The sequence below is a fragment of the Panthera onca genome, chromosome A2 (assembly GCF_046562875.1).
Source record: "Panthera onca isolate mPanOnc1 chromosome A2, mPanOnc1 haplotype 2, whole genome shotgun sequence".
Taxonomy (NCBI): domain Eukaryota; kingdom Metazoa; phylum Chordata; class Mammalia; order Carnivora; family Felidae; genus Panthera; species Panthera onca.
In genome coordinates this window covers 51,548,973-51,562,793 of record NC_138340.1, presented here as the reverse complement: position 1 = coordinate 51,562,793, position 13,821 = coordinate 51,548,973, and the positions used below count along the sequence as shown (strand labels likewise).

The following is a 13,821-nucleotide window of genomic DNA, read 5'->3' as shown; positions in this document are numbered from 1 at the left end:
AGTTGGAGACTGAGCCACCCAGGTGCCCCCTTCATTTTCAAGAAAAAAAAAAAAAAAAAAAAAAAAAAAAAAAAAAAGCTCTCCTTCATACCTTACACTTTAGAGAAAGTCTCACCCTTCCTCCCCAGAAAAACCAGGAATAACTTGGTCAACTGTTAAATCAGTATCAAATCCACAGAAGTGCTCAATAAAAAACTTACTCCTTGGGGCGCCTGGATGGCTCAGTCATTAAGTATCTGACTTTGGCTCAGGTCATAATATCACGGTTTGAGTGAGCTCAAGCTCTGCTTTGGGTGAACATGAGCCACACACTTCAGGTAAAATCACGAATGCCACTTTGGGTGAGCCTTGCTTTTCTTTCTTTCTTTTCTTTCTTCCTTCCTTCCTTCCTTCCTTCCTTCTTTCCTCTCTCTCTCTCTCTCTCCCCCTTTTCTTTCTTTCTTTCTTTCTTTTCTTTTCTTTCTCTCCCTCCCTCCCTCCCTCCCTCCCCCGCCTCTCCTGGGATTCTCTCTCTCCCTGCCCCTCACTCACCTGTGCCCTCTTTATCAAAAAACAAAAACAAAAACAAAAACAATTACTCCTTCTTCTAGAAGTCTTGACAATTCTATCTTCAGATTATCTCCTACTGTCCCTTCCTTCCCAAGCCTAGGCCACCCTCTAAAGCAGGCCCTTATCATCACATATGTAGATCAGACACCTTTTGATTGATCTTTCTGCATCCCTTTCCAATCTGTCTTGCACACTGCTGCCAAAAGGATTTTTCTAAAACAGTGATTTCATTATATCCTTGCTCTGATCATAAAACCAAAATTGCTTCTCTGTACAACATTCAAATTCTTCTGACCTTTAAGACCCAGCACGATCTGAACCCCTAGATCTTCTACTCCTCTAGGAACATCTCCACATCACCAGTGGTAGTCCTTCTGTCTTGCAACAAATGTATTCTGAGGGCCTATCATAGGTCAAGTTTTGGGGGGGTAACAGCTTATTGAGATAGACCTGACATCCGATAAACTGCATGTATGTAAAATGTTGATCAGTTTGCTCAGGTGACATATATAAACCCATGAAACCAACACTACAATGAAAATAATGAACAGGGCACCTGGGTGGCTCAGTCGGTTGAGCGTCCGACTCTTGAATTTGGCTCAGGTCGTGATCCCAGGATTATGGGATCGAGGCCTGTATTAGGCTCCATGCTGAGCGTAGAACCTGCTTGAGATTCTCTCTCTGCCCCTTCCCCAACTCACGTCGTCTCTTAAAAAAAAGGAGGGGGGGAAACATATCCATTACCCCCAGGAGTTTACTTATATTCCTTTGAAATCCATCCTTCACTCCATCCCCCCACCCGGCAATAGGCAACCATTGATCTGTTTCTGTCACTACAAGATTATATGCTTTTCCTTAGAGTTCTATATAAATGGAATCAAATGTTATATACTCTTATGTCTTGCTTTCTATTCAGTAGAATTCTTTTTTTTCATCTATGTTGTTGTGTGTAGTATTCCATCATATGAAAATTTGTTTATCCATTTACCAGTTGGTGCACATTTGTGTCTAGTTTGGGGCTATCACAAATAAAGTTGCTATAAACATTTGTACACAAGATTTCGTGTAGATTAGACATATGCTTTCATTTCTCTTGAGTAAATACCTAGCAGTACAATGGCTGGGTTTTGTGGTAGGTGTATATCTTTTTTTTTTATATATATATATAACTTGTTTTATTTTTTTAAATTTACATCCAAATTAGCATATAGTGCAATAATGATTTCAGGAGTAGATTCCTAAGTGCCCCTTACCCACTTAGCCCATTCCCCCCCCCCACCCTAACCCCTCCCGTAACCCTGTTTGTTTTCCATATTTATGAGTCTCTTGTTTTGTCCCCCTCCCTGTTTTTATATTTTTGTTTCCCTTCCCTTATGTTCATCTGTTTTGTCTCTTAAAGTCCTCATATGAGTGAAGTCATATGATTGTCTTTCTCTAATTTCACTTAGCATAATACCCTCCAGTTTCATCCACATAGTTGCAAATGGCAAGATTTCATTCTTTTTGATTGCCAAGCAATACTCCATTGTGTATGTATGTATGTGTGTGTGTATATATATATATATATATATACACACACACACACCACATCTTCTTTATCCATTCATCCATCGATGGACATTTGGGCTCTTTCCATACTTTGGCTATTGTTGACAGTGCTGCTATAAACATGGGGGTGCATGTGCCCCTTCGAAACAGCACACCTGTATCCCTTGGATAAATGCCTAATAGCACAACTGCTGGGTTGTAGGGTAGTTCTATTTTCAGTTTTTTGAGGAACCTCCATACTGTTTTCCAGAGTGGCTGCACCAGCTTGCATTCCCATACATCTAACTTTTTAAGGAACTACAAAACTGTTTCAAAATTGGGTGCACCATTTTACTTTTCCACCAGCAACATGTCAGAGTTCTAGTTACCCCATGTCCTCACTAATACTGTAAGTCTTTTTAATTCAGCTGTGCTGTAATTTTGACTTGGAATTCCTTTTTTTTTTTTTTTTTTTAATGTTTATTTATTTTTGACAGAGAGAGACAGAACATGAGCAGGGTAGGGGCAGAGAGAGAGGGAGACACAGAATCGGAAGCAGGCTCCAGGCTCTGAGCTGTCAGCATGGAGCCTGATGAGGGGCTCAAACTCACAGACTGCGAGACCATGACCTGAACCAAAGTCAGATGCTCAACCGACTGAGCCACCCAGGAGCCCCAACTTGGAATTCCTTAATAACTAATACTATTGAATATTTTTGCATTACTTATTTGCCACCCATACATATCCTTGATGAAGCATCTGTTCAAATCTTTTGTCAGGCACTGTTCTTAAGTACTGAGGATATAATAATGATTGGTTTCAGCTCCCAAGGAGCTCATGGTCTAGCAAGGAAGACAGATTAACAAGCAATTACAATAAAATGTGCTAAATTTTACCATAAGAGGATACCAGAGTATTTTTTTTAAGTTTATTTATTTATAACCTCTACACTCAATATGGGGCTTGAACTCATGACCCTGAGATCAAGCGCCACATGCTCCACAGCCTGAGCCAGCCAGGGCCCTGAGAATACCAGAGAATTAGGAAAAAATTAGGGGTTAGAGAGGGAGGAAGGAGGCTTACTTGTCCTAGGGGTTGAGACGACGGTTCTGAGGAAATGAAGTTTAAATCTAGATCTCAGGGGCGCCTGGGTGGCTCAGTCGGTTAAGTGTCCGACTTTGGCTCAGGTCATGATCTCGCGGTCCATGAGTTCGAGCCCCGCGTCGGGCTCTGTGCTGACAGCTCAGAGCCTGGAGCCTGTTTCAGATTCTGTGTCTCCCTCTCTCTCTGACCCTCCCCCATTCATGCTCTCTCTCTGTCTCAAAAATAAATAAATATTTTTAAAAAACTAAAAAAAAATAAAAAATAAAAAATAAAAAATAAATCCAGATCTCAGAGATGAATTAGAAAAGACTGGTGATCAAGGAAGATAGGGATCCTTGTAGAAGGATGAGTATGCGTGAAGTCTTCCAGGTGAAAGTAATATAAGGTGCTGAAATTAGTTCCATATAGCTGGAGGGCAGAGTGTAAAACAATGAGTGGAAGAGCAGGAATCAGATAATAAGATGCCTTAGAAATAAGGTAAAAGTGTTTGCACTCAAGAAAAATCTAAGGACAACCAGAACCAAAGTTGGGATAGAATAAGGTTGGGTTTACACTGGAAAGACCACTCTGATGTGTGAACAAAAGGACTGAGCGAGGGCAAATGGAAGCAGAGACCAACTGTGAAACTAGTCCAGGTGAGAGATGATGTGAGTCTCAAAGCAGTGCAGAAGGAGAGGAACAGATAGCTAGATGGCTATTTAGATGTTATTTAAAAGATAAAATTAACAGGATTTGGTGACCCAATGTGGAAGAGACAGGAACAAAGAGTAACTTCTGGTTTCTGGTTCAGACAACTGGCGGTGCCATCTACATAGCTGGGCAAGGCCGAAGGAGCAGTGGTGAAGATGATAAATTTCATTTTGGATGTGATGTGTCTGAGGTGTCATCGACACATCTAAGGAAGCATTGAGTAGGCAGTTGGATATAAATGCTTATAGCTCAGAAGATAAATTTCAGCACAAATTTAAGCTTGGGTGAGGCTGCCCAGAAAGCCTCTATACGAGAAGAGAGGAGCCAGGGCCCAGCCCCGAGGAGCAAAAGCAATTAAGAGATGTGTCTTCTTCATTTCTACTTTCATCCATGCCATGCCTTGCAGCCCATTCCTTTACCTCCCAAAGGCCATCTATTCTTCAGGGTCCCATGAAGTCCCATTCCTTCCACAAAGTATCTCTAAATACCCTAGCTCAAAATGTATTCAGCTCTTTAACATATAACCTGGAATTTATCTACAAGTTGTTTAGTAACAACTTTATTTTTAAAGTTTTATTTATTATTTATTTTGAGAGAGAGAGAGAGAGAGAGAGAGAGAGAGAGAGTGTGTGTGTGTGTGTGTGTGTGTGTGTGTGTGTGTATGTGTGGGCCTGCACAAACAGAGGAGGGGCAGAGAAAAGGGGAAAGAGAATCCCAAGCAGGCTCCAAGCCATCAGTGCAGATTCTTATGTGGGGCTTGAACTCCCAAACAATGAGATCATGACCTGAGCTGAGATCAGGAGTCAGACGCTTAACCGACTACACCACCCAGGTGCCCCAACAATTTTTTTCTTTTTAAGATTTTATTTTTAAGTAATCTCTACACCCAACGTGGGGTTCTGAGATCAACTCATGGCCCTGAGATCAAGAGTTGCAAGCTCCACCAACTGACCCAGCTAGGTGCCCCAGTAACAACTTTTTTTTTTAATGTCATTATTCATTTTGGGAGAGAGAGAATGAGCACACAAGAGGGAGGGTCAGAGAGAGAGAGAGACAGAGACAGAGAATCCCAAGTGGGCTTTGTGCCAACACAGGGCTCAATCTCACAAACTGAGATCATGACCTGAGCCGAAATCAAAAGTTAGACACTTAACCAACTTAGCCACCCAGGTGCACCCCTCCACCCACCCCAGTAACAACTTCTTAAGTTAACAATCTCTCCAGCATTATTACAGAAAACCTGCCATAGCAAACCTAGCTAAGAATCAGATGCCCAGATTTGTTACAATATCAAGTCACCTAATTTTTTCTTTTTTTTTTTTTTAATTTTTTAACATTTATTTATTTTTGAGAGACAGAAAGAGAACACAAGCAGGGGAGAAGCAGAGAGAGAGACAGAGGGAGACACAGTATCCAAAGCAGGCTCCAGGCTCTGAGCTGTTAGCACAGAGCCTGATATGGGGCTCAAACTCACGGACCGCGACATCATGACCTGAGCTGAAGTCAGTCGCTTAACTAACTGTGCCACCCAGACACCCCCACCTAATTTTCAAATGAGTTATAACACTGGTCGCATAAGATACAGAGGGTACAAGATCAAATGAAATGATACAGACAAAAACACTCCAAAGAGAACAAGTACCATATTTATATAAGACTTACGCTTTCCCTTATTTTCTCTACCTCAGTGCCTTGTTGACTGTCAAGTAAAAGCAAGTATATACTTAATTATTTTCACCTACTGTATCTGCCACTTACTCACCAAGCAAAAAGAGCATGAAAAATCTGCAGTAGCCTCTGATAGCATGAAGACATTATGTGGTACTCCTGAACTTTCATTCCTGGTCCATCAACTACACTTTGATTCTCAGCAGATAAGCACTAAAAGGGAAAAATGTTTTTAGGACAGTTGTTTCAGCAATTGCCCTCATTTTCCTTCAGTATTTTTCAACCAAAAATGAAATCTCTTGTTCACTTTGTAATTTCTAAATTTCTATAATAATAAGATAGGCTGCTGACCTGAAAATAGTTGTGAATGTTCTCCAGATGGTTACACATTGGAGTCAGCAGTTGAACAACACTATGAACAATTTGTTGGGCAGATCTCTGATGGAGATGTGAGAATCCAATATTTCGGTGTCCTTTACTCTATAATAAATTCAGAGTTACTGGGGAAGAAACTGCTGGATAGCTTCTCTGAAACTAAGAATTTGTTAAGGAGTTTACTCAGACTTACGTCACGAGGTAGAAGTGGACAGAAGAAAGTGGTTATGTGCCCAAAACTCTTTTTGGACAAAGAGATCTTGTCCCATCTTCAAATTACATTGGCTTTTGTAGAATACAAATTGTTTGCAAAGAATAGACCCATAATTACTGAGATAAAGCTCACATAAAAATAGAAATCACTTAGGCTGAAAAGACCATTAAATAGTAAATGGTACAAAAATGAATCAAATAACTGGATATATTAAGTTTAAATGTTTACACCTAAACCTTTCATGTTTTGTTGTTTGCATCACCCAACTGCTTTATCAGATGCTTTGTGCACATCTGTACATTATATACACATGTGAGGTTCTGGGTTTCTCTAGACAGCCAACTACTACATTGAAGGCTTGGGCACGGGCTTAGTTTGGGAGGTTTTTAAAACAAAACCTAAGTAAAGAAAAGGATTCAGGAATGCTCCAGGCATTTAGAAATATGTATCTTGTTTGAGGTGACTTTTTTGATTTGTTTCAGAGTTCCTTTCTAAATCAAGGTGAATGGTCTGGAAATGAGGCTGCCAGTCATGGTACCCAATGACCCAAACACAATGCCAGAGAAAGTGACAACTTATTCACTAAGATCTCCTTGTTGCCAAATTCATTAAGGCCAGGGCCTGTGCTTCTGCCTATACGGACCTTGAGGAAGGGGATTCTCCTGGCAACAGAAGGTATCAGCATATTCTCCAGCTTCTGGGAGAGATCTTCCAGCAAGAAAAGTAGCTCAGGGGGCTGAAGTTGCACAACTTCTGTAGCCTGTCATAAGGAGAAAAGAGAGGATAATTCCGAGCATGTCCTAGCCATCTTTTCTGGGGAGCACATTTCATGTTTACTCTTCCCAATGGGTGAAGAATCTGACCATTCCCAAAAAAGGGGTAAATTTCCCTACCTCATATAAATGGCTGTTGTGCTCTGTCAACAAATCATAAAGTCAAGAATTCCCAAAGTAAAACAAATTTCAAATTATTAAAATAAGAATCCAAGCGAGCACAGTTTTAGAAGACATACTTTTTCTCTAGAAGTAAATGTCTCTGTGTATCCTTCCAGTTGTGGCCTCGAGGTACATTTCCTAAGTACCTGGGGCAAAAAATGACTAATTCAAGGGAATTTCATTTTTCTCTGTTTACTTCCTTCCATATTTTCTTTCTGCTAATGTTCTGCTACTACTAACTCTGGACAGGATCCCTATAAGTGTATTACACTACCAGAAGCAGAATGAGCCAAATACAGTCTCACTTCAAACTATTCGTTCAATATACTTTTATGGAGAATCTCCAAGCTGATGTACAAAGACTAGGGTTGGGAAGGGGTGATCCTATCTCTACTTTAAAGGAGTATACATTTTTCTAAAAACCTATGGTAAAAAATTTCATGATATTCCTCTTTTTACTTGTTTTATTTTTTTAAGTTTTTATTATTTATTTTGAGAGACAGCAAGAGAGCACATAAGTGTGAGCAGGGGAGGGGCAGAAAGAGAGGAAGAAAGAGAATCCCAAGCAAGCTCTGTGCTGTCAGTGCAGAGCCTAACTCCTGACCTGAGCCAAAACCAAGAGTCAGACACTTAACCAATTAAACCCCTCTTTTTCTGAGCCTGGAGAAACTACTCTGGTGAAATCCCTTATCAAAAGTTACCTTTTCCGTGAAAATGTCCTCTACTTCCCACTTCACTATAAATAGCATTCTCTCCTCAGAGTTTCACTGGTACTTGGTTCAGACCATCAATATAGCAGACACTGCTAACTATGTGTGCTTCCCTTATTAGATTGTGAGCTATTTGAAGGCTAGCATTATGCTGTATGCTCTACTGAATTGCCAACATCTAGATTAGTGGCAAACACAAAAAAAACCTTGATAAGCATTCTGATGAAGGCTGAACAAATGTCATGAAAGAGTGAAAACAGCATTAACCTCTATAAACCAGAACAGTGCTGCTCTCCAAGAATAATCTAAAAAGCTTATTATTTGTAACCTAGGATAAGGATCATCTCTTTGGCATGATTTTTCATAATTACCTAACACATTGTAAAAAACTTAGATTTATAAACATCTAGATGATGAAGGGGGTGCCTGGCTGGCTCAGTTGGTACAGCATGTGACTCTTGATCTCTGATCATGAGTTCAAGCCCCACATTGGGCCTAGAGTTTATTTTTTTTATTTTTTATTAAAAAAAAAATTTTTTTTTAATCTTTATTTATTTTGAGAGAGAGACAGAGTGTGAGCAGGGGAGGGAGGCACAGAATCAGAAGCAGGCTCCAAGTCCTGAGTTGTCAGCACAGAGCCTGACGCGGGGCTCGAACTCATGAACCGTGAGATCATGACCTGAGCCGAAGCTGGACGCTTAACAAACTGAGCCACCCAGGCGCCCCGAGTTTACTTTAAAAATAAATAAACAGGTGCCTGAGTGGCTCAGTCGGTTGAGCATCCAACTCTTGATTTCAGCTTAGGTCATGATCCCAGGGTGGTGGAACTGAACCCCGTGTTAAGCTCTGGACTGAGTACAGAGTCTGCTTAAGAGTCTCATTCTCTCAGGGCGCCTGGGTGGCTCAGTCAGTTAAGCGTCCGACCAGCTCAGGTCATGATCTCACGGTTCATGAGTTTGAGCTCCATGTCGGGCTTTGAGCAGACAGCTCAGGGCCTGGAGTCTGCTTCAGATTCTGTGTCTCCCGCCCTCTCTCTGCTCCTTCCCCACTCATGCTCTCTCTCTTTCAAAAATACATAAACATTTTAAAAAATTAAATAAAATTGTTTACGTTAAAAAAAATTATGAGGATGATTATTCGAAATTACTTTCACTACATATAAAACCTCTGGAAGCCAGAGTCTAACTTCTCTCAGTGCATAGTACTGTTATTAAAATAAGAGTAGAGATGAGAAATTTTCTGAAAGAAGATTAAATTCTAGGATTTCAGCTCTGTCACTTACTTCAGTGTGCATTTCAGTATCAAAGATGAACTTGGTCACAAGCCCACAATGCAAGATAGAGAAGACCTCAATGTCCAGTTCTCGGAAAAAAAAACGGTAATTCTGTAGTGACACTGATGGCTTTTCTTCCTTCCCTTTGAACTCCTGGGGAAAAAGTAGCAGCAAACCAACAGAATAAATAAAGCTTCTATATTAACCTGATTTTTCATGAGGACTTCAAAATGCAATTATGCATTCATTTTGTGCAAAAATTACTTTTTCAGCATATCACCATTCTCCTTTCACCAAAGTCCCTAAATATTCCTAAGACAAAAGCACCTAATTTAAGACTGGGATAGGGGTCACCTATTAAGACCCTTTGTTGGTTTCTACTTGGGTATGAACTACTAGACAAACCAAGGTGTCACGGCATGGTACAGAAAATGATGAGCTTCAGCACCAGACAGGTCTGCGTTCAAATCCTTGCTCAATCACTTATTAACTGTGTGAATTTGGACAAGTCACTTACTCTCTCTGGGTCTTAGTTTCCTTACCTATTAAATGTAGATACTACTACTAATCTTGGGTTTTTAGATTATAGGAGCTATCCATAATAAATACTCAATAAACAGAAAAAACAGAAATAATTGGAATCGATGTGGTTTAGGCAATTTCATAAACATATAACCTACTCTGTGATTGGTAAAGTTATAGGAAAAAAGAACTACTATTTATTAACTATCAGAAACTGTCCTAAGCATTTCATGTTATCTCAATTCATTGAGAAGCTGATAATCTCAGATCAGAGTGGGGAAGAGGCTAAAAGCAGTATATCTAAAACCATATCCTAAAACAGAATTTGATAAATGCCACGAAAGGGAGTTAAAAGTACTGCTGGGGTATAAAAAACGGAGTGACACATTCAAGAAAATAACTAGAAAACACTGTGTGGTAGTGATAAAGACTTAGAGTCTAACCCTAACTCTGCTACTGGATCACCCCAAAGCCTAGGAGAGTTCGTTTGCCTCTCCTTTCCCTAATATTTCTCTCTGTAAAATGCAGAGAATAATGCTGGTCTTTTGTTAATCTTACTGGGTTGTCACACACCTTCATGGATACCCATCATTCCAGTACCTTTTCCAGCTGGCTTCTATCAGATGGTGTAGGGACACACTCTGAACTATCCTCCTTTGAAAGTGTGTCAGAGGAAGATGTTTTGCTGCCATCTGCTTTCCGTTTCCTTCCTCCTTTTGTTTCAAGAAGAGAAAAGTAACTCAAGTAATCAATAATCATGTTTGCTAAATATCATGCCTTTAGAAAACAACTTGCTGAAGACTATCTAGGGGTAGAGGAGGTAATCTCATAACCCTGTATTATAGTTCATTTTATAACCATGCCAATTAAAGACTCAATGACATCATCTCTCCAGTTAATGATGCCTCGGTGCATATGACCTCTTAGGTTAATTCATTATGGCTCCTATGGATATACAGGATAAGATGGAGAGAACATACCTATCTTTCCTTGTTTTCTGATTTTTGCTGAAATAGCAGCAGCAGTAATAGGTGTTACATCTAAAGTTTCCAAGTCAAAGTGTGCAAGAGGAGGAACATAGTATGGGGTGACTGGAAAAGAGAAGAGACAACGCTCAACGCATACCCATCACATAACCCTGTTAGAATGCATCGTCTGACTGGCTGAATGCTTGTAAAATACATACAAGTTACCCAACATTAATTGTTTTGGCATAGCAAAATGATCAGAGATGTCTTATAGGAGTATCATATTAAATGATTATAATCAATTAACATAAAACCATTCTATAAAATGATATAAAATATCCAAGCAGATAAGGACTAAAAATAAACTAACCTTTATTTAAAATCTAAATATATTTAAATTAGGTCACACAGAGGTTTGTTTTACACATAATTATTTAGATGAGGACCTGAGGGAGACTCCATGATTTCCCCAGAGAATCTACCTAGCATTTTATTTTTTTAAGTTTACTTATTTATTTAAGTAATTCCTATATCCAACATGGGGTTGAACTCATGACCCCAAGATCAAGATCAAGATCATGACTCACGCTCTTCTGACTGAGCCAGCCAGGCACCCATCTACCTAGCATTTTAAAACAAGTGTACATATTGGTCAGAGGTATCATTTTTTAAGTTTTTTAAAATTTTATTTATTTTTGAGAGACAGAGAGAGAGTGCAAGGGAGGGGCAGAGAGAGAGAGAGAGAGACAGAGAATCCCAAGCAAGTAGCACACTGTCAGCATAGAGCCCATGAACTGTGAGATCATGACCTGAGCTGAAACCAAGAGCCGGATGCTTATCTGACTGAGCCACCCAGGTGCCCCAGTCTTTCAGCTTTACTCCTGGTTTATCACTATGTTTAGGAAAGTAAAGGGCACTGAAAGTTTGCCTTCTTTTTTATTATTTTTTTAAATTTTATTCTAGAAAGAGCGTGCATGTGAGCAGTGGAGGTCAGAGGGAGAGAATCTCAAGCAGGCTCCACACACAGTGTAGAGCCTAACGCAGGGCTCAATCCCATGACCTTGGGATCATGATCTGAGCTGAAATCAAGAGTTGGGATGCTTGAACCTAGATGCCTCTGAAATTTTGACTTCTAAAGAAGAAAAGTTACTTTACAAAAGCCCAACGAATGCTATTTTTCATTTTCTCAAGCAAACAGATTTCTCAGAGGTAACTGGAGGTAACAAAGGGAGGAAAATGGATATATATACACATACGCATATATATAGATATATGTGTGTGTGTGTGTTTGTTTGTTTTTAATTTTGAGTATACATTTCTTGTCCCAGACGAATAGAGGATGGCTATCATTGAGCCTGGCTTAAAAGTAAAGTTCTTTAGGGGCGCCTGGGTGGCTCAGTCGGTTAAGCGGCCGACTTCGGCTCAGGTCATGATTTCACGGTCCGTGAGTTCGAGCTCCGCGTCGGGCTCTGTGCTGACAGCTCGGAGCCTGGAGCCTGTTTCAGATTCCGTGTCTCCCTCTCTCTGTCTCAAAAATAAATAAACGTTAAAAAAAAAAAAAAAGTAAAGTTCTTTATCTCGTCATTGCTATCCTAGCCAGGTTACAGTAAGACACTTTCCTTACCTGCTAAGTACTTTTCCAGGATTCTCTGGAGCTCCACAATATGCTTTAACCGGGTAAGCACTTTCCCCTTCATCTCAGGTGACGTTTGCCGGCAGAAGGCATTTACAACCTGGCAAAGGACAAATTATATTCTCATTCTTTGAATGGTTCCAGTTTTTTTTTTCTTTTTATATTTATTTATTTTTGAGAGACAGAGAGAACACAAGTGGGGCAGGGGGAGGGGGAGCACAGAGAGAGAAGGAGACAGAATCCAAAGCAGGCTCCAGGCTTTGAGCTGTCAGCACACAGCCCGATGCAGGGCTAGAACTCACAAACCACGAGACCATGACCTGAGCCGAAGTCGGACGCTTAACCGACTAAGCCACCCAGGTGTCCCTGAATGGTTGCAGTTTTAACCCTGTTTGCATTATTCATCCAGAGCTTAAAAATGCCGGGGTGCCTGGATGGCTTGGTCAATTAAGCATTCGACACTTGACTTCAGCTCAGGTCATTATTTCAGAATTTGTAAATTTGAGCCCCACTGGCTCTGTGCTGGCAGCCCAGAGCCTGCTTGGGATTCTCTCTCCCTCTCTCCGCCCCTCCCCTGCTCGCATACACTCTCTCTGAAAATAAACATTAAATTTTTTTTTTAAAAAATGCCATTCAGTGGCAGTATCTGTGAGTTTAATCTGTAATGTAGAAGTGTTCTCAGTAAGGTGCTATAGAGGAGAAGGAAAAAAAAAAAAAGCCCTGGACCAATACAGGAGATCTGACTTCTAATCCTAGTTCTACTGATTTCTAGTTAAGTAGCAAGGTGGAACAGCAGTGAGTAGACAGCACACACTTTGGTGAAACAAGTCCTATTTTGCTACTTGCTAGCTGTGTGAACCTGGCCAACTCATTAGCCTTTCTGAGTTTTTATTTATTCAACTATAAAATGAGAATGCAGTTATTATATGGATTTAATACTGTAAATATAGAAATAAGCCCAGCATTTGGCATAATGTAAGTACTTGAGTACTTACTGACTTTGAACTCTCTTGTATCTGCAACTCCACGGGTACGAAACAAGGATAACAACACCTATCCTGCTTACGTCATAATAGAAATGTAATCATAAGAGGAGATAATTTAAGTGCACATTCTCAGAATAATATACATAAGAAAGGAAGTGAGATATAAATATATGTTACTGTCATTTTCATATTTCATTATTATGAATTTCACTCAACATATTTTTTTATATTTTTTTTACTGTTTATTTTTGACAGAGAGAGACAGAGCATGAGTGGGGGAGGGGCAGAGAGAGAGAGAGAGAGAGAGAGACACACACACACACACACAGAATTAAAAGCAGGCTCCAGGCTCTGAGCTGTCAGCACAGAGACCGACGTGGGGCTCGAACTCACAGACTGCGAGATCATGACCTGAGCCGAAGTTGGACGTTCAACTGACAGAGCCACCCAGGCACCCCCAAAACATATTCTAAAGGAAGGGGAAAACCATCACTCACTTGATCTCACTGAATTAAAACATTAAGTACATACCTATGCAAGGGTGAACAGTATTTTCACAGTGAAGAAGGTGAGGTTATTCCAGTCAAAAGCAAGAATACAACAAAAAGGCTTGTAGTAGTAAAGCATGAACAACTTATTAAGTGAATTCTAAGTATTTTGAACTGGC

General features: G+C 40.1%; 1 protein-coding gene across 4 annotated transcripts in view; it reads right to left on the bottom strand.

The window, feature by feature from the left end:
• FANCD2 (FA complementation group D2) overlaps positions 1-13,821 on the bottom strand; it is a 62,761-nt gene that overhangs the window by 14,482 nt on the left and 34,458 nt on the right. For all 4 annotated transcript variants that reach the window (XM_060631741.3, XM_060631740.3, XM_060631743.3 and 1 more), the window contains 7 exons: positions 12,160-12,268; positions 10,548-10,658; positions 10,168-10,280; positions 9,055-9,198; positions 6,771-6,887; positions 5,890-6,018; positions 5,633-5,751 (listed from right to left, as the gene is read on the bottom strand). In XM_060631741.3, the coding sequence (XP_060487724.1) occupies positions 5,633-5,751; positions 5,890-6,018; positions 6,771-6,887; positions 9,055-9,198; positions 10,168-10,280; positions 10,548-10,658; positions 12,160-12,268 (842 nt within the window). The remainder of the gene's footprint in view (positions 1-5,632; positions 5,752-5,889; positions 6,019-6,770; positions 6,888-9,054; positions 9,199-10,167; positions 10,281-10,547; positions 10,659-12,159; positions 12,269-13,821) is intronic.